The sequence below is a fragment of the Littorina saxatilis genome, linkage group LG9, assembly GCF_037325665.1.
Source record: "Littorina saxatilis isolate snail1 linkage group LG9, US_GU_Lsax_2.0, whole genome shotgun sequence".
NCBI classification, from domain to species: Eukaryota; Metazoa; Mollusca; class Gastropoda; order Littorinimorpha; family Littorinidae; genus Littorina; species Littorina saxatilis.
The window spans coordinates 11738424-11760966 of record NC_090253.1 but is presented as its reverse complement, the minus strand read 5'-3'; the positions used below and the strand labels follow the sequence as shown (position 1 = coordinate 11760966).

Genomic DNA, 22543 nt, shown 5'->3' with positions numbered 1-22543 from the left:
TTCGGGGAATCTACTTTCTGTTTCAAGTCGAGGCTGTATTGCCAGAGACTCTGGTATTGCTATAAACACCTTCTGGCTTCTTGAGACGTGTCAGGGCTATAAATAGAATCTAGACATGGGAAGGGAGAGAACCAGGGGAAGGAAGCACAGGCGCCAGACGTGCAACACAACTCTCGTGGAAATACACAAAGATACTGAGTTGATAAACATTATTTAGCTTTGAGTCTTTCTGTAACTTCAGCACCGTGTCGCGCAGTGCTCCAGGGGCGGACGAGGGGGGGGGGGGGGTGCACAGGGTGCAGGTGCATCCCCTCCCCTCCAGCAAAAAAATTTTTTTTTAAATTTGGAAAGCTGATTCTATGACCATTTCTAAGTTCAAATGGCACCAGATGGCACCATTTTGCTTCTTTGGGCCAAATTTTTTTCCGGGGGAGCATGCCCCCGGACCCCCCTAGCAAATTCGGGCGCGAAGCGCCCATCACATTCAGTTTCGATTCAAAGTGCACCCCCCCCTTACTGTGAAAGCAACTGATCCGCCCCTGGTGCTCTGTTCCAAGTATATATCTTGTATAATCAGCCGACAGGACCAGCCCACTCAGTCGCCAACAACTGGGCAACATCCCCCCCCCCCCCCCCCCCCGCCACACCCCAACCCCCGCCGGGCCCTTGAAAGTGCCCCAGCAGGATAAAGAAGCAAGTCGCAAAAGGCGAAACTACATTTAGTCAAGCTGTCGACGTCGAACTCACAGAATGAAACAGAACGCACTGCATTTCTTCACCAAGATCGTATACTCGATCGTAGCATCGTCAGTCCACCGCTCATGGGAAAGGTAGTGAAATTGACAAGCCAGAGTAGCGCGGGAGTGGTTGCGCTGAGCAGGATAGCACTCGACCAAACTCATTAGTTAATTGTTAAGCCTCCAAGCTGAAATGCAATACCAAAGTCCTGCCTTTGTCGAAAATAGCTTAACTAAAATTTCATTCAATTTGGTTAAAAAATGAGGGCCGTGACATCGACAGTGCTGCCTTAACTTTCACAAAAAGACGAATATGACGTCATCAAATACAATTAACGTAAAACAGAAAAATGATGGTCTGGGGATATTATACCCAGGATATCTCATGTGAAGGTTAATAATAATCGGTCTAGTAGTTTCCTCAGAATCGCTCTACACATACACACGCGCACACACACACACACACACACACACACAGACACAGACACAGACACATACCACGACCCTCGTCTCGATTCCCCGTCCATGTTAAAACATTTAGTCATAACTTGACTACATGTAAAAAGGGCCAACCCCCATGGGGCAAGACAAAGGATGACCATTCCACAGCCCCCGGGAAATGTGATCTTTATTGAGGCAGATTTGATGGCATACATATACGCTACTTCAATTTGAGGGATCAGTGAAATAAACGAATTCCGAAAAATAACTGTCGGGTTTGCACTGATGAGTGGGTGATAATAGAGCCGTGAATATCCTTGCTTTTAGTGAGACAAACAATCCGCGGGACAGTCGGGGAGTGTTTCTGAATCACGTGGACCAGGAGCACGTGTGGATTGTTTGCGAACATTTTCTTTCTTTTATTGTTTGCGATTATTTGCGAACATCAGAGACCACAAACCTTACTACAGCAGGTCTTTATCTCATTTGCCTTTTTAAAAATTTTTTTTTTTACCCGAGTCAGTTTTTTTTTCCGTTTTTATTAAACACACACCGTGATGCACCTGTCTGGTCCCGCACTGATAACAAAACACACACACATACAGAGTGTCTGACTTAGTTTCAAATGTATTCAGATATTTTATCGTTTTTTTAGGAACACAGTCATTTCACCGCAACCCTTACTAATTTGTTAATAGTAACTATGTATCACACTATGATCAGCCAGGCAGCAATTGTCCTCATTGTCATGGGGCATGGCGTGCACGCATTGTTCTTCTTTCCAGGTACATGTACATCGCCTCAGTGTAATTGATCCAGTTTTGTTGTTGAAGGATTATCGCTTCATCGGCATAATTAAACTGCATGGCGCTATGATCAGTAACTCAATACTTTTCTTCACTGTAGGTGCATGGATGAATTAATCATGCGTAAATTCGATGCTGAACTTGTCAATGTATTATTCGCCGGTTTAATAAATTAGTTGACTTGTATACAATTATTATTATTATTTTGTTTTTAAATTAGTCAATAATGCCACTAGATAGCTCTGAACTAACCACGCTGGAGTGCAGCATTACCATTGCCTGTTGTGTATGCAGTGTCCCCAAGTTCTCGCAAGACAAGGAGCGATGACGACCTGAACACAGCAGCGTTTTACCAGCTCGTCAACAAGGTGGACTCACTGCAGGCTCAGCTGCAGGCCACACAGACTCGGGTGACTGATTTGCAGTCGAAGCTGCAAGGTCTGTCTCGTCGCAAGGGTTCATGTTTTGTGATGTGTGTGTGTGTGTGTGTGTGTGTGTGCAGTGTTTGTGTATGTATGTACAGTGTGTGTGTGTGTGTGTGTGTGCGTGTGTGTGGGTGTGTGTGTTCGTGCGTGCGGCATGTGTACGTGTTTATGTGCTGGCTATAGCTTTGTTGGAGACATGGGATCTTTAACGTGCACAAGGGTCTCTATTTTGTACATTTCTTTGCACATGAGGCTGGTACGGTTCTGTCCGCTTGGAGTTTGCACTGAACGTTGACTCTGGTAAACAGACAGATACCTCACCATATCAAGTTCCCAACCCACACCTACAAACTGCTTACAAATAAAGCGCACTACCCACCCTACCCACCCTTTAAACTGAGCATTATGAGATGAACGGGCTTGGAAGAACCTGGACTTTTACTTAACTTTTTTTTCGTTTTAATGAGTGTTGGGTGTTTTGTTTCGGGCCAGATGAGAACAGACATGTGGTTGCCTTCAGCGCTGAGATGTCCACTGAGGATGCAATTCACGCTTCTGCTGGTTCCATCATTCCTTTTGACAAAGTCATTGTCAACACTGGCACCGGATACGACCCTGCAACCAGCTTCTTCACCGCACCGTTCGATGGTGCCTACATGTTTTTCGTTTATGCAGACATCTCCACTGACTATCGTGCTCTCCATTATTACAAGAGCGGAAAGCGAGTAGCTGCGTGTGACAACGACGGGGGCATGCGAAGGATTACTTGTGGACTGACTTTGAGCCTCACCACTGCTGATACCGTCAGTCTAAGGCATTATCTCAGTGAGGGAAGTATCGGTGCCGGGGAAGCATCCGCCTTCTCTGGTTTTAGAATTCACTAGAAATATCTAGTGCAAAATGCAAATGTGTGCCAAACTTCAGAAGCATTCAAAAGTTTGCACAAGGTTGCATAATGCAATTGAGACGCATTCAGCAGACATGGGAAGGGAACAAGGATTAGGATAAATGAAAAAGTCTGAAAGTCACAGAGGGTACCATTAATTCTGAGAATGTATCGCTAAAAACTGTTAAACATTTTTCTCTTTGAGCTCACGAAAAAGTCTGATTTTAGCCCAGAGTCTGAAGATTCTAATTTGAGATTCTGATTATCAATTCAAACTTGTCTCATGTGAAGGGTCTAATAGGACATCATGTCTTGTCGGCACAGATGGATCACAATAATGTTTAAATCACTTTTAATGATTGTAAAAGTCACTTAAAACACGATTTTTGTTTTTTTCGAGTCTCCATGCGTATTGACGAGCAGTAACATCTTCAGGTTTCATACGATTGTTATTTTTAGAGGGTTTCCCTCTTGTACAATCTGTCTTCTCCTCACCACTTCCTGTCATGCCGTACTCATTCTAATAAAAAAACCACATACCTGTGAATTCGTGTATTAGAAATACAGTATAAGTGAGAGTAGTTTGTGTGTTCAAGTGTGTGCGTGTGAATGTGTGATTAACAAAGACTGGTGAACTGTCAGATTGAATTCATGGAACAGATAACAGTTTCGCTGATTTAACGGTATTATCACAATACGACCACCAATTTTGCAAAATGAGCAGAGATTTGGTGAATTAGGGTGACATTTTTCTAAAACGTGCCCATTCCACAGAATCGATAGTTAATTTTATTTCCTCTGCCTAATTGCCTTTATCTTTGCAAAAATATTCAAATCACCTCTTTTTTTTCTTTATTTGGTGTTTAACGTCGTTTTCAACCACGAAGGTTATATCGCAATGGAGAAAGGGGGGGAGATGGGATAGAGCCACTTGTTAATTGTTTCTTGTTCACAAAAGCACTAATCAAAAAATTGCTCCAGGGGCTTGCAACGTAGTACAATATATTACCTTACTGGGAGAATGCAAGTTTCCAGTACAAAGGACTTAACATTTCTTACATACTGCTTGACTAAAATCTTTACAAACATTGACTATATTCTATACAAGAAACACTTAACAAGGGTAAAAGGAGAAACAGAATCCGTTAGTCGCCTCTTACGACATGCTGGGGAGCATCGGGTAAATTCTTCCCCCTAACCCGCGGGGGGAAAATCACCTCTTTTTCTTAACTTGTTGAAACTGGATTATTTTATCTGTAAGTCACACACACACACACTCACACATTTTCACTCTCTGTCTCTTCCAAATTTCAGAAAAAAAGAAACAAACAGCAATTTACTCTTAACTAATTTAATTTTTTGTCCATTTTTGTCTGCATCAGCAAAGCCCCATCCTGGTAATGCAACGTGCTTGTGTCACACCCACATCACAGTAAGTGTCACTTTTCTCTGTTCAATTGTTCTTCTCAAACCACCAAAACAGGTGCACCACAGTTTTCAACCAGAATCACTCAGTAAGATGTCTCAACAGACGTGTGTGTTGCTCTCTACACAAAGAAGCAAGGGGGGTAAGCACTGGTGTCAACTCTGTCTCCTCGTCAGCCGAGGAAGAGTCGTCAGTGGAAGGGAGGAAGAGGTCCGAGAATTGTGTGTGTCGTCAGTGGAAGGGAGAGAGGTCCGAGAATTGTGTGTGTCGTCAGTGGAAGGGAGAGAGGTCCGAGAATTGTGTGTGTCGTCAGAGGAAGGGAGAGAGGTCCGAGAATTGTGTGTGTCGTCAGTGGAAGGGAGAGAGGTCCGAGAATTGTGTGTGTCGTCAGTGGAAGGGAGAGAGGTCCGAGAATTGTGTGTGTCGTCAGTGGAAGGGAGAGAGGTCCGAGAATTGTGTGTGTCGTCAGTGGAAGGGAGAGAGGTCCGAGAATTGTGTGTGTCGTCAGAATCCATGCCGGGATCAGACTCTGCAAAACAAGGAGAAATCCATCATACGTTGTACTCCTGAACACTTTTCACACCACTTGGCTCAACACACTAGAGACTGCAGGTGAGAAGAACTAGAACAATGTAAACAATCAAAATGTGATCACCCAAAAAACCCAGCAAAACGTAAATAAAACGAACCGGTTTTGACAGAAGTTTTCATCAGCAAACAAATTAAACAAAAGAAGAGAGTGTGAGAGAGAGAGAGAGAGAGAGAGAGAGAGAGAGAGAGAGAGAGAGAGAGAGAGAGAGAGAGAGAGAGAGAGAGAAAGAAAGAAAGAAAGAGAAAGAAAGAAAGAGAAAGAGAGAGAGAAAGAGAGATGTCAGAGAGAGAAAGAAAGAGAGACATCAGAGAGAGAAAGAAAGACGTCAGAGAGAGAAAGAAAGAGAGATGTCAGAGAGAGAACAAGATGAGAGAGAGAGAGAGAAATGTTTTCTGATGAAGAGCAGTTATTTTACCAGTTGTTTGTTTCTGGCGAGTACATTTCCATTGTTTTCTTATTACACAACTGATGGACAATATCAAAGTGATTACCCCACAAGCCTGTATACATATATGAGGGGTTTTCAATTTTGGGGCAAAAATGAAAAAATAAATCGGGGGGGAATAATCTTCACCAAAGGAATCAGCAATAATTTTATGTTGAACTATACACATTGGGTATTCCATAGGTCGCTTCTTGCCACTTTTACAAAACTATGTGAAGAAATATAAAAATGTGAAAAAATGTACACATGTGAAAATGTCCGTCGTGTCACGGACAAGTTTTTTTATTTTTGTTATGATAAATTTAATCACTCAGTCCATTTCTTTTCAGTTACACAACACACAGATCAGCCTTCAATGGAATAAATCAAAATATGTGGGTTTTGTTTTAAAGAAAGTGGATTGATTACAGAAAATAATAGAGTAGAAAGAAAAAGTAATAAATCACAGCACACGTCAACACACATAAAACTGAAACAAATGCACACATTTATGTGAAACTTTTTTTTACTAGTAACACTAAACGATGGCAACAAGCACCCAAAACCCTTGATTATGAAACAACATCTTTGGTTTGCAAATTAAGCCTTAGTGTGCAGTGTGACACGATGGACACGCTCGTGACACGATGGACACGCTCGTGACACGATAGACATTTGCACATACAAAAGGAAGCAAGTTTGAAAATTACATTTTTTTAAAATTGGGTATTAAACTAAGCAAACAAAAAGCAGAATTGGAATGCCTTTCCACATGGCATTTTTATAAAACTGAACGAGTCAAGAGGAACGACTGAAAAAGTGTAAAGGTAACCGTCTTTAAACTTAATGTCTGTTATGATAGCAAGCTCTAGGTTGAGTGAACACATCATACTGCAACGGGGTGTGTCTCCGGAAAAGCTTCTCTTGCACATGATTCCATACAAATAGATCTACAGTGTAATGATCAGAGAAGCCATCTTTTTTAACTGGCTCAGAGATGACAGCCAGAATATCTTCATGGGGGTACCATAGTGTGTTCTTCATTCTTGGTGAAAAGAAACAATTGTCCTTTCCAAGTTGGTGCAAGCAGTCCACCAGGTATTCTCCATTGTCAAAACGTCTACCACTAGACCGGGATATGCCATTTTGTCGTAAGCGACAAACACCCAACGCCCAAGATAATCTTCCGGTCGAATTCCTTCTACACTCTTCAAAAAAAGTTAAGGATAACTTTTTTACAAGCACGCCACACATAACAGACAAGACCGAATTCTTTCTTTTTTAAAAAAATTATATAATTGAACAACCAAGGCGTAATGACAAACAAAGCAAAGATCGAACGCGGCAGCGACAATTTAGCTAGAGTGTGTCAATCGTGACAACCCTCGAAAATGGAATTCACAACAATGTGAATCAGTGTCAATAACGCGTGTGCCCTCCGTTGTGTGCCAGGCATTCAACACATCGTTGGCGCATGGAGTGGATCAGGTTGCATATGTATGCTCTGGGAACTCCATTCCACTCCTGCTGGAGCCATTGCAGGAGTTGACCCAGATTGGCAGGAGGAGGGTGATGTTGCTGTACCCGACAACAAAGCTCGTCCCACATGTGCTCTATGGGGTTCAGGTCCGAGCTGTTGGCTGGCCACATCATCCTGTTGACCCTGGCCTGCTGGATGAAGGTGTTTACAGCTGCAGAGCGATGGGGAGGTGCGTTGTCATCCTGAAGAATCGCAAGAGGGCCGATCGCTTGGAGGGCTGGAATGACCGGGGCCCGGGGTTGCAGGATCTCATTCTGGTAGCGGACAACGGTCAAGTTGCCCACTACATGGTACAGAGGTGTCCTTTGACGTGTGCTGATCCCTCCCCAGACCATCACAGAGCCTCCGCCAAAACGCTGTCGTTCCAGAACAGCGCGTTCTGCGAAGGGCTCTCCGCGACGCCTTCACACTCGGATGCGACCATCAGCAAGTTCCAAGCAAAAGCGGGACTCATCTGTAAACAACACCTGAGCCCACTGCTGACGTTGCCACCTCACATGTTGAGTGCACCAGGCTCGGCGAGCTGCTCGGTGATTAGCAGTCAGGGTTGTTCCTCGGACTGGACGCCTTGCACGCAAGCCAAAGTTGTGTAAGCGGTTTCGGATCGTCTGACCACTAACAACAGTGTTGCCGTGGTAGCTTGTAGGCGTTGCCTAATGTTGTTTGCCGTAGCCATTCTTTGTTGCATGGCCTGCCTCTGAATGAAGCGATCCTCTCTTTGTGTGGTGACTCTGGACCGACGAGAACGTTGTCGCTCCTGCACTCTTCCAGCTGCGTGGAATCTCTGTTTTAGTCTAATGATGACAGAGGGAGCCACTGCAAGCCTTGGGGCCACTTGCCTGGCAGCAACACTGTCTTGTAGGCATCCTATTGCCCTTGCTCTATCCAAATTGCTCAGTTTTCTTCGTGGGGGCATGTTGCTACTGTGCATAATTGTGTCAGCGTGTCAACCTTTAAATACAAGGTGGTGACTTATGTTAATAGCCAGGACCCTGTTGTAGCACGTGCATCACAACCTTTTGCCCTGGCATGCGTTCCGCAAACTTCATGGGGCTATAAAAAACCACCCTTTTTCTACCAAAAATGCAAAATGCAGAAACTTTTGAGAAGTCACACAAAGGGAAATAACTCTGCCTGCCAAAAAAAATTCTAGGTCAAGACTCATTGTTCATTTTTTAATTCAAACACATTAATCTTTTGATTATTATGTCGATGTTTAATTTTTTGGCAATTTTTTATAATTAGATCCGTTTTTTCAACCGATCCTTAACTTTTTTTGAAGAGTGTATGTATCACTAGATCTACATGCTTACATTGTCAGGTGTATAGCTAGCCCATTTCATCGCCTATACATAAATAACTGAATTACATCGAACAAGACACACGAATATGTCCGTTGTGTCACAATTGTGTCCATCGTGTCACGACTGAGATCGTGACACGATGGACCGTGACACGATGGACAAATTTCAACAACAAAAATTATGAATGCTCCCTGTTCCAAATTTGATTGCAATTTCAAATCTAGATAGTTAAGTGTCCCAAAGTCCCATGTATTGAATGTGATTTGAGCACATTTCAAGTTTTAATCACTATCACACACCCCGTGACACGATGGACATAAAATAATTTTAATACTCACTTTGACAACTTCAGGACACCAATAAAATAAGACGTAAAGGCCACGCGGCGATAGGTTTTTCCTGAAAGGAGGCGACAAAAGGGACGCGATCTTGGTTACATTTAAAATTACGAAAAAAGGGACCCGTCATTGTTTTTCAGTCGCGTTCAGTAAACGTGACACGACGGACATAAAAAGTGAAGACAGCATTTTTTGCTCTTTTATTTTCGTTTCATAAATAAAGTATAAAAGGACATTAAAAAAGCTGCTCACAGATCGGTTAGTGTTCTAAAAAACAATTTTTTGAATATTTTTTCATTCATGTACGATTTTTTTCTGACGATCTACAGACATTTGAAATTTTGCCTTCTAACCCAAAGACACCCATTTTTTGACACCCTCGCTTACTATTTGACCTTAAAAGGTATAAGGTAAACACACAAATAACGCAAAACTCTTGACCAGTTTCCGAAGGACATTTTGAAGAAGACATTAACCCGAATTTCAGTACAATCGGAGCACTGTGTGAAGCTCTGAATTTTTTTGAAGTTCAAAGACACGTTTTTGCCTCAAAATTGAAAAACCGTCATATATCTCCTTATAAGCTCTCTGCCCTTTCATCTTCATAAAGGTAGGCAACAGGTGCTAAACTGTGTGGAAAATCAGACAATATCTGCAGTTCCACCCCCTAGTCCCCAGTCACCTTTAAAAACAGACAGACAGACAGACAGACTCACACACACACACACACACACACAGACTCACACACAGACACTCACACACACACACACAGAGGCTCACACACACACACACACACAGACTCACACACACACACACACACACACAGACTCACAGACACACACACACACACACACACACACACACAGACTCACAGACTCACACACACACACAGACACAAACAAACGCCCACTGACCTTTTGAGGATCTGTACAACATCCTCGTCGTTGAGCGGGTGTTCCTTGCCCACGTTCTGCGGACAGTGCTTGACCGACGTCCCCCACACCAAGGCACTGAAAGCAAAGCAACGTCTTGTCACAACTTCACAAAGACTCAAATTCATTGGAAGAACAATAGGCCAACTCCGGAGGGTTGCACGAGTTTTAAAAGAGTTGTTACTCCTGCTTTTATTGAGGCAAACTTTCCACACATGCTCCGTGTCTGGGTTCTTCAGACACACCCCTCACTAGTGACTGGCCTAAAATGTCACGTGGGAAAGTTTGCCTCCAAACAAGCAACCCTTACAAACCCGACAGACTCATTTCCCAACATTGTCAATTGAGAACAAATAATTTGATGGTACAGATCCAACTATGCCCTGGTTTCCCCACAGAGGATGAAGAGCTCTTCCTGCAATCAATTCTTCAACAACAACTTTCTTTCTTTATTTGGTGTTTAACGCCGTTTTCAACCACGAAGGTTATATCGCGACGGGGGAAGGGGGAGATGGGATAGAGCCACTTGTCAATTGTTTCTTGTTCACAAAAGCACTAATCAAAAATTTGCTCCAGGGGCTTGCAACGTAGTACAATATATTACCTTACTGGGAGAATGCAAGTTTCCAGTACAAAGGACTTAACATTCCTTACATACTGCTTGACTAAAATCTTTACAAAAATTGACTATATTCTATACAAGAAACACTTAACAAGGGTAAAAGGAGAAACAGAATCCGTTAGTCGCCTCTTACGACATGCTGGGGAGCATCGGGTAAATTCTTTCTCGTCCCAACCAATATGGGACTCCCCCTAACCCGCGGGGGGTTTCAACAACAACAAAAACAAAACAATAAAGCAGAACATATCACTGCACAATTGTGCTGAAGTAGCAAAGTCATCTGTGGTTGTGTGCACGAGGAAGTGCCTAACTAGGTGGGACTAAGCGCCAAGTCAGATTGGTTGAAATTGAGATTATTTGAAGATTTGCCGCTGGTTTTTACCCAGTTTAAGCTTCATGCACCCCAGCCCCGGACACAACTACTAAACCAACCAGTGACAAAAATCCTCTACAAGGTGAAGTAAAGCACACTGACTATTTAAACTCCTTGATGATGGAGCGATGCAACTTGTTACAGAAGTCCTCCACCGTCGTGTGGCCGCGTCTCAGCACTACGGGGGACGTGTAGTCCGGTAGCTGGCCCTTGGGTTTCGTGTAGCTGAAAAATAATATACTGTCACTGTAATTCACAATCCTTGTATATCAATTTTTGAGGTTTTGGAACTTAAACAATAGTAAGCTCCCTTATTATGTTGCCTGTGTGGTGATAAAAGCTAGTAGCTCCAACTGCTTTCTAAAGTGAAGAAAAGTTCTTGAGAAGAAAACTAATATCTTCATTTCTTTGAAAAACCTGCTAAAGCTAAACTTACGAGGTTTTCATGCCACACTTTGACGGAAACCCTGTCATAATATGAAAGATACAGGGTTCCTGCTGTTGTATTTTCAGCTTGCAGAAATATGACATTTTACACAAATCCAGACAGCCATTCTTCTACAAGACTGTTAGAGGTTGGGGTTCTATCAGTATGTGACATCACTCCTATGTGGCTCGCCCTGAAGAAAGCCCCAAAAGTATACAGTGGTCATACACGTAAAATTCCACTCGTGCAAAAAAACACGAGTGTACGTGGGAGTTTCAGCCCACGAACGCAGAAGAAGAAGAATACAGTGACAATAACTAAGCACAAAATAACAGACATTTTTACCAGCATCCCATTAAGAAGGTGATATATTTTATGTCTGTAACCGCCGGACACTGAATGGTAATTTTCATTGTTGTTATAAGGACAGTAACATTCTGAGTCTTGAGTTGAGTGAGGTCATGCTGTTAAAAAAAAATAAAAATGTGTACAGCAGAACTATAAACGCATGTACAAACACAATCCTTTCAGCTTGCCGTGTTCAGATCAAGGGCCGTCACTCACATTCGCACCAGCCCCAGGTAGTCCCACATCTTTTCCAACAGGTCGTCAAAGTTCCACTTGTGATGCGCCGAGATGGGAACGCAGTGCGGGATTCTGTAGATAATGTCCAGTTCCTGTCAAGGAAAGTATACATAATGAGTGGTGTGCTGACTTCATAACGTTTCCCCCAAGTTAACGACATTGGAACCCCCCTTTTCAGACCTCTACAAATCTTAAAAAGTCAGGTCTTAAAAAGTCAGGTCTTAACCCTTTCGCTGCCAATCAACACTTACTTATGTGCATTCCTGATTGCCAGGGAATTTTGGAGTTTGGGGTGTAATAATTCACAAAAAATTCTAGCTCCAAACTGGCAGTAGGTAGGTAAGTAAAACCTATGTTATTTTTAAAGGAAATTGAACCAAGAATCTGTTTTTAGTGTCTAAACATGGAAATAATAATTAGTTTGGCTTATAATGATGTTCAAATATGAACTTTTGAAAAATCGGTCCGGCGCATCTTCCGGTGCCTGTGGATCAAACACAGGTGGCTGTTTTGCTTGCTCGAAGAAAGGTTCGTAATCACTGTCATCTACCTGTTTCCAACGAATCGTCCGAAAGAAAATCTCCCCCTTCCCCTGTCAGTATCCATAATCATTTGCACCGCCTGTACCGTCAGTCCGTCTTTGTTTTTCCCTACTAGGGCCCGGTCGACTGTTACCGTTAGCCATTTTGACGAGTCGAGCCTTCTCTCCCCTTCACTGCCGCCAAGGCCGAAAATAGCCTTCAGACGCAAAACCGCGTCACCATTTATGTTTATTCATGAGAAGGAGGTATCCTACCAAGCCATTGGCTGGTATTTGTGTGTCAGCAGTGACGTAGCATTTCTGGAAAATCCCTGAACTGTGATGACGGGTTTACCCGTCACGTAGGCGCTGCGGCTGCACTGGCACATGACGGGTATACCCGTCTAACCCAATGCCCCCTGAACCGCCCGGCATGGCCCGCTGGAAGTGCCCTATGAAATCCCTGAAACGCCCGGCATGGCCCGCTAAACACTAGGTCACCTACTTTCACTTTCGCTTTGAGCCTTACCCATAAGGCCTTGCGACCGGATGTGATTAATGCACTTCCTTCCGGCTGCTTCATTCTGGCGTTTGCAGAGTTTGAATCGATGCGATAGTGTGTTCGCTGTGAATTTTCAAAGTTTGAGATTTTTTTGGCTGACATAATGGCGTTGAACGAAGGTTTGGAAGTATGGTGTTCGATCATGGGGAACTCAGATGACGATTCTGACACGCCTTTTGAAGGTTTTCTACTTGAAGAGGTGAAAGGGGATGAGTCTTGACATCGATCTGGGTGTTGTTATTCGACAACAGGACTTTCGGGAGGATTTTTCTGGGAGTTTCAACATATATTGGTGTAAATGAGGACTGAAGGCTGACACGTTGGACGTTTTTGAAGAACACTTGCTGGATTGTTTTTTTTAAACAACATTTATTACATCGGAAGTGGACAGAACATACTTGCATATGAAACTATAGTGTATTCTCGAGTTATTCTGCCATCTTCTATATAAATGTGAGTACTCTATGATTTTACATGAATTGTTTTGTTTTGTATGTGTGCATGTTGTGCGGAGTAGTTTCCCTTTGCTCAGGATTAAGAAGGCTGCCTGCCATTTTTTTGTCAGGGGGCATTGGGTTAAGGCAGTCAAGGGGTTAAAAAGGAAGGAGTCTTACAATGGAGTTAAAGTTAGAGAGGTTATGAACAGAACGTCTGAAAAAGCAACGCCTTAAAAGGAAGGTCTCACACACACAGACACACACCTCCATGGAGATCTGGTCGATTTTGTTGAGCCGGTAGATGCAGGGGATGTAGACTACACACACACTCACACACACACCTCTATGGAGATCTGGTCAATTCTGTTGAGCCGGTAGATGCAGGGGATGTACACACACACTCACACACACACACCTCTATGGAGATCTGGTCAATTTTGTTGAGCCGGTAGATGCAGGGGATGTACACACACACACACACGCACACACACACACACCTCTATGGAGATCTGGTCAATTTTGTTGAGCCGGTAGATGCAGGGGATGTACACACACACTCACACACACACACACACACACACACACACACACACCTCTACGGAGATCTGGTCGATTTTGTTGAGCAGGTAGATGCAGGGGATGTAGACTACACACACACTCACACACACACACACACTCACACACACACACACTCACACACACAGACACACACACCTCTATGGAGATCTGGTCGATTTTGTTGAGCAGGTAGATGCAGGGGATGTAGACTACACACACACACACACACACACACACACACACACACACCTCTATGGAGATCTGGTCAATTTTGTTGAGCAGGTAGATACAGGGGATGTAGACTCGGTTGCCCTCAACCACGTCGATCAAGTCCTCGGCCGTGGCGTCATACCTCAGCGTGATGTCGGCGTTGTGGATCTTGTACTCGCTCAGGATGGTCCGCACCGTGTCAAGGTCCAGCTCTGTCTGTGCACACTGCGATAGAAAACATCTTGTTGTCATACACTGAAACACCCCTTTTGAGGCATAAGTCATATCAGAGAAATAGTCTCCTCTCCTTATCAGGGCCAGCTATCAATGCCAAGACAATGCAGTGTTGTGGGATGGAGTTTTTTGTGTCACAAGATTGTGTTGATAGTCTAACCAAGCTGAAGGCTAACAACCCTGGCTCGTGCAGAGGCCTGTGTTACCAAAAACAACAACAGAAGGAATCCAAACTGCTGGGTGTAATGGGCTTCCTGTGGCTGCCCTAAATGCTTCAGGGCATGCAGGGCAGTGAGACACAATCCCCAGCTAAAAAGGCCAGGCGATAGATCAGTCGGTAGCGGCACTGGCTTGAAACCAGTTGTTGCTATCGGCATGGGTTCGATCCCCATACTCGGCAAGGGATTTATTTCCCAGAGTCAACTTTGTGCTGACTCTCCTTGGTGTCCGAACATCTCTATGTGCACACATGAGCACAAGTTCACAGCAAAAGTCTCAAAGCTTGGAAACATGTATACATGCATGCAGGAAAAGGAAAAAAAAAATCAAACTGGGACCGTACCATATGGCAGCTGGCTTTCCTCAGTGAGATGAGAAAACAGCTTTAATTTCCATGAGGGTAATCTCACTGGACTGTCATAAGACTAACTCCTTTTTAAGACCCTGTTTTCCTAATGTTTCTATTCATAAACCACTGTAAATGTATCCCCATTTTAAGACTCTCTCCTTTTTAAGACATGATTTTGTCCGATTTGTTTTAGGTGTTAAAAGGGGGGATCGATCCACTGCAGGCCTAAAAGTGGCGAGTATTTTACTCGCCATGGCGAGTAGAAAAATGTAACTGGCGAGTAGAAATTTTCATCTACTCGCCAAATGTGAGTAATGTTGCAGAAACAAAGTGTTGGTTTGGCTAGTATAGTTTGCTCTCTGGCTAGCAAATTTTCAGAATCACTAGCCAAAGGCGAGTACACCATTTGTTGGACTGTCAGGGCTGCACTGTACCAACACGTAGTTAAGAACAACCCCCACTGACCATAGTCTGCAGGTTGAGTCCACCCTTGTCCTTCTTCTTGAAGACGATGTTGGGCGGGTCTTTGTTGAGTCGGATGCCGAAGCCTTCCAGCTCGTGTTCGATCAGGCGCTTGTGCTGCAGGGGCTTCAGGCAGTCCAGCACGATGAAGATCAGACCGCACGTACGTGCCACTGAGCAAAGAAAAAGTGTGATTAGAGGTGTAATGCGACGATGGAATAGCGGCTTCAGGCAGTCCAGCACGGTGAAGATCAGAACGCACGTACGTGCCACTGAGCAAAAAAACAATCCAAGCACACAAGTTACTGGAGGTGTCAAGAGGTGGAATGTGACAATGTAAGTATTGGCTACTACATACTACTACACACATACAAACGCGCACGCACACACACACACACAGATCATTTACGTGTCAAAGCTAGAAGTAAGGTAAGGCTTACACGTTTAGTCACTTGTCAATGATCGGAAATAACTCTGTCAATTTTGTATGGGTTTTGGAAGAGTTACACAGACACATTGGGGCAAGCCTACAATGTTAAATGTACCTTGCCTAAGTGTTTCCATCCACGGAAAAGCAAGGGAGAGCAAGTCTTCCACAACCCATAAAAACCTGTCAGTAATTTGTGGAAGTGGCAAAGTTCTGTTAGCAGTGACACCATCACCAAAATCAATACCTATTACAAAAGAATGTAAGAAAATGGAAAACTTGATCCATTGTGACTTGGACACTGGAGGACCTGAGACACTGGTCAACGTCCCCCACACACAATCAACACACAAAGAGGTGCAGACACTACAGCCCTACAACTGAGACACTGGTCAACGTCCCCCACACACAATCAACACACAGAGAGGGGCAGACACTACAGCCCTACAACTGAGACACTGGTCAACGTCCCCCACACACAATCAACACACAAAGAGGGGCAGACACTACAGCCCTACAACTGAGACACTGGTCAACGTCCCCCACACACAATCAACACACAAAGAGGGGCAGACACTACAGCCCTACAACTGAGACACTGGTCAACGTCCCCCACACACAATCAACACACAGAGAGGGGCAGACACTACAGCCCTACAACTGAGACACTGGTCAACGTCCCCCACACACAATCAACACACAGAGAGGGGCAGACACTACAGCCCTACAACTGAGACACTGGTCAACGTCCCCCACACACAATCAACACACAAAGAGGTGCAGACACTACAGCCCTACAACTGAGACACTGGTCAACGTCCCCCACACACAATCAACACACAAAGAGGGGCAGACACTACAGCCCTACAACTGAGACACTGGTCAACGTCCCCCACACACAATCAACACACAGAGAGGGGCAGACACTACAGCCCTACAACTGAGACACTGGTCAACGTCCCCCACACACAATCAACACACAGAGAGGGGCAGACACTACAGCCCTACAACTGAGAACAACGAGCCACTCACCAGCAATAACCTGTTTACCACGACCTTTGCCGTCCTTGGCACCTTCAATGATACCCGGCAAGTCCAGCAGCTGCAAGTACAACGCACAGATATTCAACATCAAACTCACACACTACACACATGCACCCTCAGAGAGAGAGAGAGAGAGAGAGAGAGAGACACACACACACACACACACACACACACACACACACACACACACACACACACACACACACACTCACTCAGACACCCAAACACACAGGGGTGCCCGAACTACATTATATTCAAACCTGAAACTTAAAATTCCTTACAGTTATATTGCTGAGAGTTTTGAACCATAGATCGACACGTGACGGTCAAACAGAAATCAATTTTTGAACTGACAGGAGATCAGGAATAACAAAATAACAACCCTGCGCACATGTAAAGATACACACGCACCCTGTCTCGTGATCATTCAGAAATAAAAGGTAAGAAGTTGTGTGTTTGCTAAGTCAGTGTGCAGACTTCAAGAGAAATGTTTCAACCAAGACCGGATACAGTGGACCTCCCATTTTAAGACCCCCCAATGTAATTCTCCCCCCCCCCCCCCCCCCCTTTTAAGACCTTGCTTTTTTCTTCTTCTTCTTCTTGTCGATCACTCAGATGGAAACGCCGGCTCTCTGCGCAAATGTTTCCGTGCGCTGTAGGTCGTCCAGACTGCCATAGAGCTTCCCTTGCACCGTACCTTGCTTTTTGAGATGTTCTGTTCATAACCTCTGTAAATTTCCCCCATTTTAAGACTTCCTCCTTTTTAAGACTCCCTCCATTTTAAGACTCCCTCCATTTTAGGACTCCCTCCATTTTAAGACTCCCTCCATTTTAAGACTCCCTCCTTTTTAAGACCTGATACAGTGGAACCCCCATTTTAAGACCCCCCAAATTTAAGACTCCCTCCCTTTTTGAACTTTTCTGTTCATAACCTCTGTAAATTTGCCCCCATTATATGACTACCTCCCTTTTTGAACTTTTCTGTTCATAACCTCTGTAAATTTGCCCCCATTATATGACTCCCTCCCTTTTTGAACTTTTCTGTTCATAACCTCTGTAAATTTGCCCCCATTATAAGACTCCCTTCCTTTTTCAACTTTTCTGTTCATAACCTCTGTAAATTTTTCCCCATTATAAGACTCCCTTCCTTTTTCAACTTTTCTCTTCATAACCTCTGTAAATTTGCACCCATTATAAGACTCCCTCCCTTTTTGAACTTTTCTGTTCATAACCTCTGTAAATTTGCCCCCATTATAAGACTCCCTCCCTTTTTGAATTTTCCTGTTCATAACCTCTGTAAATTTGCCCCCATTATAAGACTCCGTCCCTTTTTCAACTTTTCTGTTCATAACCTCTGTAAATTTTCCCCCATTATAAGACTCCCTCCCTTTTTCAACTTTTCTGTTCATAACCTCTGTAAATTTGCCCCCATTATAAGACTCCCTCCCTTTTTGAACTTTTCTGTTCATAACCTCTGTAAATTTGCCCCCATTATAAGACTCCCTCCCTTTTTGAATTTTCCTGTTCATAACCTCTGTAAATTTGCCCCCATTATAAGACTCCGTCCCTTTTTCAACTTTTCTGTTCATAACCTCTGTAAATTTTCCCCCATTATAAGACTCCCTCCCTTTTTCAACTTTTCTGTTCATAACCTCTGTAAATTTGCCCCCATTATAAGACTCCCTCCCTTTTTGAACTTTTCTGTTCATAACCTCTGTAAATTTGCCCCCATTATAAGACTCCCTCCCTTTTTGAATTTTCCTGTTCATAACCTCTGTAAATTTGCCCCCATTATAAGACTCCGTCCCTTTTTCAACTTTTCTGTTCATAACCTCTGTAAATTTTCCCCCATTATAAGACTCCCTCCCTTTTTCAACTTTTCTGTTCATAACCTCTGTAAATTTGCCCCCATTATAAGACTCCCTCCCTTTTTGAATTTATCTGTTCATAACCTCTGTAAATTTGCCCCCATTATAAGACTCCCTACCGTTTAAAACTTTATTTGTTTCTGATTTATTTAAGGTCTTAAATAATAAATGGGTGGTTCCACTGTAATGAAGTTACACGCACTGCATGGCAAAATAACCACCCACACTCGAAAACAACGTGTTGATGTCTGACCTGAATTTTGGCCCCCTTGTAGCGAATGACACCCGGCACGGTGGTGAGGGTGGTGAACTCGTACGCTGCCACCTCCGAGTACACGCCCGCCAGGTTGCTTAGCAACGTCGACTTGCCCACAGAGGGAAAGCCTGCAATAAAAAATCACTTTTCTATAGAGCCAGTCCCAGTAATTGGCTCCAGGCGCTTTACAATTTTATTCTAAAACAAATGAGCAAAAATGTAACGAGCATACAAAGCATACAACTGATACAAAACAACAAATACACCAAGCAAACTGGGCTTACACAACAGACAGATAGATACACACACACACACTGACACACACACACAGTGACACACACACACAGTGACACACACACAATGACACACAACACACACACAGTCATACCACCCGTAGTCAAAGATCTACAGCCGAGAGGCTACGTAACTATAACAGCGCTTGTACAACCCAGATCAAAACCACAAACCAATACAGTGGAACCCCTTTTTAAGACCCTGTTTTTTTAATATTCTATGTTTAAAACCTGTGTTAATTTCCCCTCATTTCAAGACTGACCATTTTAAGATTTCCACTTTACTAAGTCCAGATTTTCTGGCTTTAAGAAAAGGTGGTGGTGAATGTAACTAACGTACAGCATTGCAACAACAAACAAACCCTAAACAGATAGGCCAATATTTGTTTTTCTTTTTTCTTTTACAAAAACTATAACCCAAGGACTGGGTGGCCGAGTGGTAAACGCACTTGCCTCGGAAGCGAGAGGTTGCGAGTTCGACCCTGGGTCAGGGCGTTAGCAATTTTCTCCCCCCTTTCCTAACCTAGGTGGTGGGTTCAAGTGCTAGTCTTTCGGATGAGACGAAAAACCGAGGTGCCTTCGTGTACACTACATTGGGGTGTGCACGTTAAAGATCCCACGATTGACAAAAGGGTCTTTCCTGGCAAAATTGTATAGGCATAGATACAAATGTCCACCAAATACCCGTGTGACTTGGAATAATAGGCCGTGAAAAGTAAACCTTAATTGGCTTGAGATTTACTGGCTGATGTGAATGCGTGATATATTGAGTAAAAAATTCCATCTCACACGGCAGAAATTAATATGTAAAGCGCTTAGAGAACGTCAAGCGCTATAGATATAAATTGTCCCATACAATACATACATACAAAAAATCCTGTCCGTCTTAATTTCATGCTGACTAATGAGGAATCCTTTCAACTACCTGCAACTGAATCTTTTTCTGTTTCACTTTCAGTATTCAATAAGTGAATAACTAAAGCTGTGACTTAGCAGTCAAGGTAGGTAGATGTACTTGAGACATGAAAAGGCAAACGGTACGACAACACGGTACGGCAACACTAACCCACAAAGCCGATGCGAGCATCTCCCGTCTTGGCAACATCGAAACCTTCCCCTGCCCCTCCTCCCCCTCCTTTCGGTTCGATCAGCTCGCGTCGTAACTTTGCAAGTCGAGCTTTCAACAAGCCAAGATGTCCGCTTGTTGCCTTGTTTCTTTGAGTTCGAGCCATCTGAAATAAAATAAAATAATGTTTACTGTTTGCGTGGATAGAACAGCTTTTACACTTCATTTTGAATTGCATGCTCTCGTCTCTCTAGCGAACGACGAAGAAGAAGAAGAAGAAGTCTCTCAAGAAACTAATCGTCTCAAAATTCCTTGGTTTTAACTTAAGCAAAATTAATTAGCTCTGAAATAAATATTATATCAACATAATTAAGCAGTAAATGTTAAGAGTCCAAATGTCACTAGAAACAGCAAGTTCACTTGAAACTGAATACCGTACTTTCCGGGTCATAAGGCGCGACTTTTTTCCTCGAGTTCGACCCCTGCGTCTTGTATAACGAAGCACAAAAGAGTGGGATTCCCTGTAGGTGGAGTTCCTGGAGGGGGATTCCCTGTATACAGGGAATTCCACAGGGTGGAGTTTTTCAATAAAACTTGCAAACCATACTCGAATTTCTAAGAAATATCAAAAAAGATTGAAAAACATCAAATTCTACCGATGTCGCCAAGCATCACGTGACTTTCAGCGATATCAGCGACACGCTACAGGAACTAAATCCTGTGGTATTCCCTGTATACAGGAAATCCCTCTCCAGGAACTCCACCTACAGGGAATCCCACTCTTTTGGTCGACATAGACCCCATCAGCGCAAGTAACTATATGCGTCAATAATTCGTGACATCTGCGTGGAGAGTGCGTAAGATGATCAGGACATCTGCGTCAAGAGCGCGTTAAATGCGTAAAGCAATGGTGTCGTCTGCGTGGAGAGCGCGTTAATAGCGTGAGAATGCGTAAAGCAATCGTGACGTCTGCGTGGAGAGTGCGAATTTGTCTTGGTGTCAAATAAGCGTGCGCTGGAGGTGCGTATGGTCTGCGTAATCTGAGGGAAAACGAGTGTGTCACGCATGTATTTCGCTTTGCAAAATCGCGCGCGTTACGCATGCGTCCAGTGCAGTTGTTACGCAGAGTTTGGCGACTGCGACACGCATTCGCTGCGCAAAATTTTGCTGGCTGGGTACTAGTACTACAACTTTTGTTCTCATGCATGTTCTCTGTTTCTGGGGATAGTGGCAATCCCTAACTAAGCCTCTTAATCGTGTTTCGCTGCTGTTGTTGCGGATTATATCTTATCAGTAATTCAAAAACAGTAACAAGTCGAAAGATCTACAGATGTTTCAAACAGTGAACACTGAGGACTGAGGTGGCTCTTTGAAAGTGTGATGGCAACAGGCAAGCTGTGGATCAAGAAGAGGTGTTTTGAACCAAACCATTCTCAATTTCAGCAGAGGAACAAGCCACGATAATTTTCCACACTGTACATATTTGATTTTTTGTCTTATGTCAACTTACCTCGGCTTCGATCTCAGCAATTTTTTGTAGAACAGACATGGTGACGGATAGAGTTCTGTTCTTCGGAACTCAACCTAAAACGTGCAGAACTTGTGGCGGATCACAACCTTCTTTCCGGTGCTTCTTAATATGAGCACAAAAATCGATGACGTCAAAAACTGTGATTAAAGACTCAAATCTTGGTGTGTGTGTGTCACTGTGTGTGTGTGTGTGTGTGTGTGTGTGTGTGTGTGTGTGTGTGTGTGTGTGTGTGTGTGTGTGTGTGTGTGTGTGTGTGAATAGAATAGAATAGAATAATCTTTTATTGCCAAGAAACCTTAAAGGCTTATACCGCACAAACACAACAGAAATAAAAGAAGAATCATTGTTTCTTCATCAGAAAACAATCATGTAGGCCTACATATTTACCAAGCTGTAACTGAAGTGTTTCATCATGTATCAATTGACTAGGTAAATTATACAAGTGTATGGGATTATTTATATGTTTCATTAGCTCATTTCTGATGTCATACTGATATGCAATGCATGTATGTATGTCATTGTGTGTGTGCAGGGGCGGACCTAGTTGTGGATAAGGGGGGGGTTCCAAAGCGGAGCAGGGGTCCAGGGGCCGCTCAGGCCCCGGTGGGGTCCATGGGCAAAGCCCTGGTGGGGGGTCTGGGGGGCTTTG

The 22543-nt window shown here is 43.6% G+C and overlaps 2 protein-coding genes across 3 annotated transcripts; one reads left to right on the top strand and one right to left on the bottom strand.

Annotated features, from left to right (window-relative positions):
- Positions 1-1435: 1435 nt before the first annotated feature.
- LOC138975266 (cerebellin-3-like) lies at positions 1436-4136 on the top strand. Its single transcript, XM_070347921.1, has 3 exons — positions 1436-1963; positions 2279-2422; positions 2902-4136. Exons 1-3 carry the CDS (start codon positions 1882-1884, stop codon positions 3291-3293), a joined length of 618 nt encoding a protein of 205 aa, XP_070204022.1. The 5' UTR covers positions 1436-1881; the 3' UTR covers positions 3294-4136.
- A 494-nt stretch (positions 4137-4630) lies between these two features.
- On the bottom strand, positions 4631-22011 carry LOC138975265 (developmentally-regulated GTP-binding protein 1-like). 2 transcript variants are annotated; one of them, XM_070347919.1, is made up of 10 exons: positions 21874-22011; positions 20364-20529; positions 19002-19132; positions 16869-16938; positions 15413-15681; positions 14185-14370; positions 11838-11950; positions 10949-11071; positions 9834-9929; positions 4631-5250 (listed from the first exon to the last, which is right to left on the bottom strand). In XM_070347919.1, exons 1-10 carry the CDS (start codon positions 21910-21912, stop codon positions 5244-5246), a joined length of 1200 nt encoding a protein of 399 aa, XP_070204020.1. In that variant the 5' UTR covers positions 21913-22011; the 3' UTR covers positions 4631-5243. The 2 variants fall into 2 exon arrangements, with proteins under 2 accessions (XP_070204020.1, XP_070204021.1); XM_070347920.1 differs by having other exon boundaries at positions 15413-15582.
- Between the last annotated feature and the right edge of the window lie 532 nt (positions 22012-22543).

Bases quoted from the DNA above. Each gene is read 5' to 3' on its own strand.
- LOC138975265 (XM_070347919.1), bottom strand. From the start codon at position 21,912: ATGTCTGTTCTACAAAAAATTGCTGAGATCGAAGCCGAG. The intron at 11,072-11,837 runs GTGAGTGACGGC...ATTATTTTTCAG, and splicing joins TACCTGGGGCTGGTGCGAAT to CTACACGAAACCCAAGGGCC. The intron at 9,930-10,948 runs GTCAGTGTGCTT...CTTTGCTTTCAG, and splicing joins ATCATCAAGGAGTTTAAATA to TGCCTTGGTGTGGGGGACGT.
- LOC138975266 (XM_070347921.1), top strand. From the start codon at position 1,882: ATGTATCACACTATGATCAGCCAGGCAGCAATTGTCCTCATTGTCATG. The intron at 1,964-2,278 runs GTACATGTACAT...TTGTGTATGCAG, and splicing joins CGCATTGTTCTTCTTTCCAG to TGTCCCCAAGTTCTCGCAAG. The intron at 2,423-2,901 runs GTCTGTCTCGTC...GTTTCGGGCCAG, and splicing joins TTTGCAGTCGAAGCTGCAAG to ATGAGAACAGACATGTGGTT.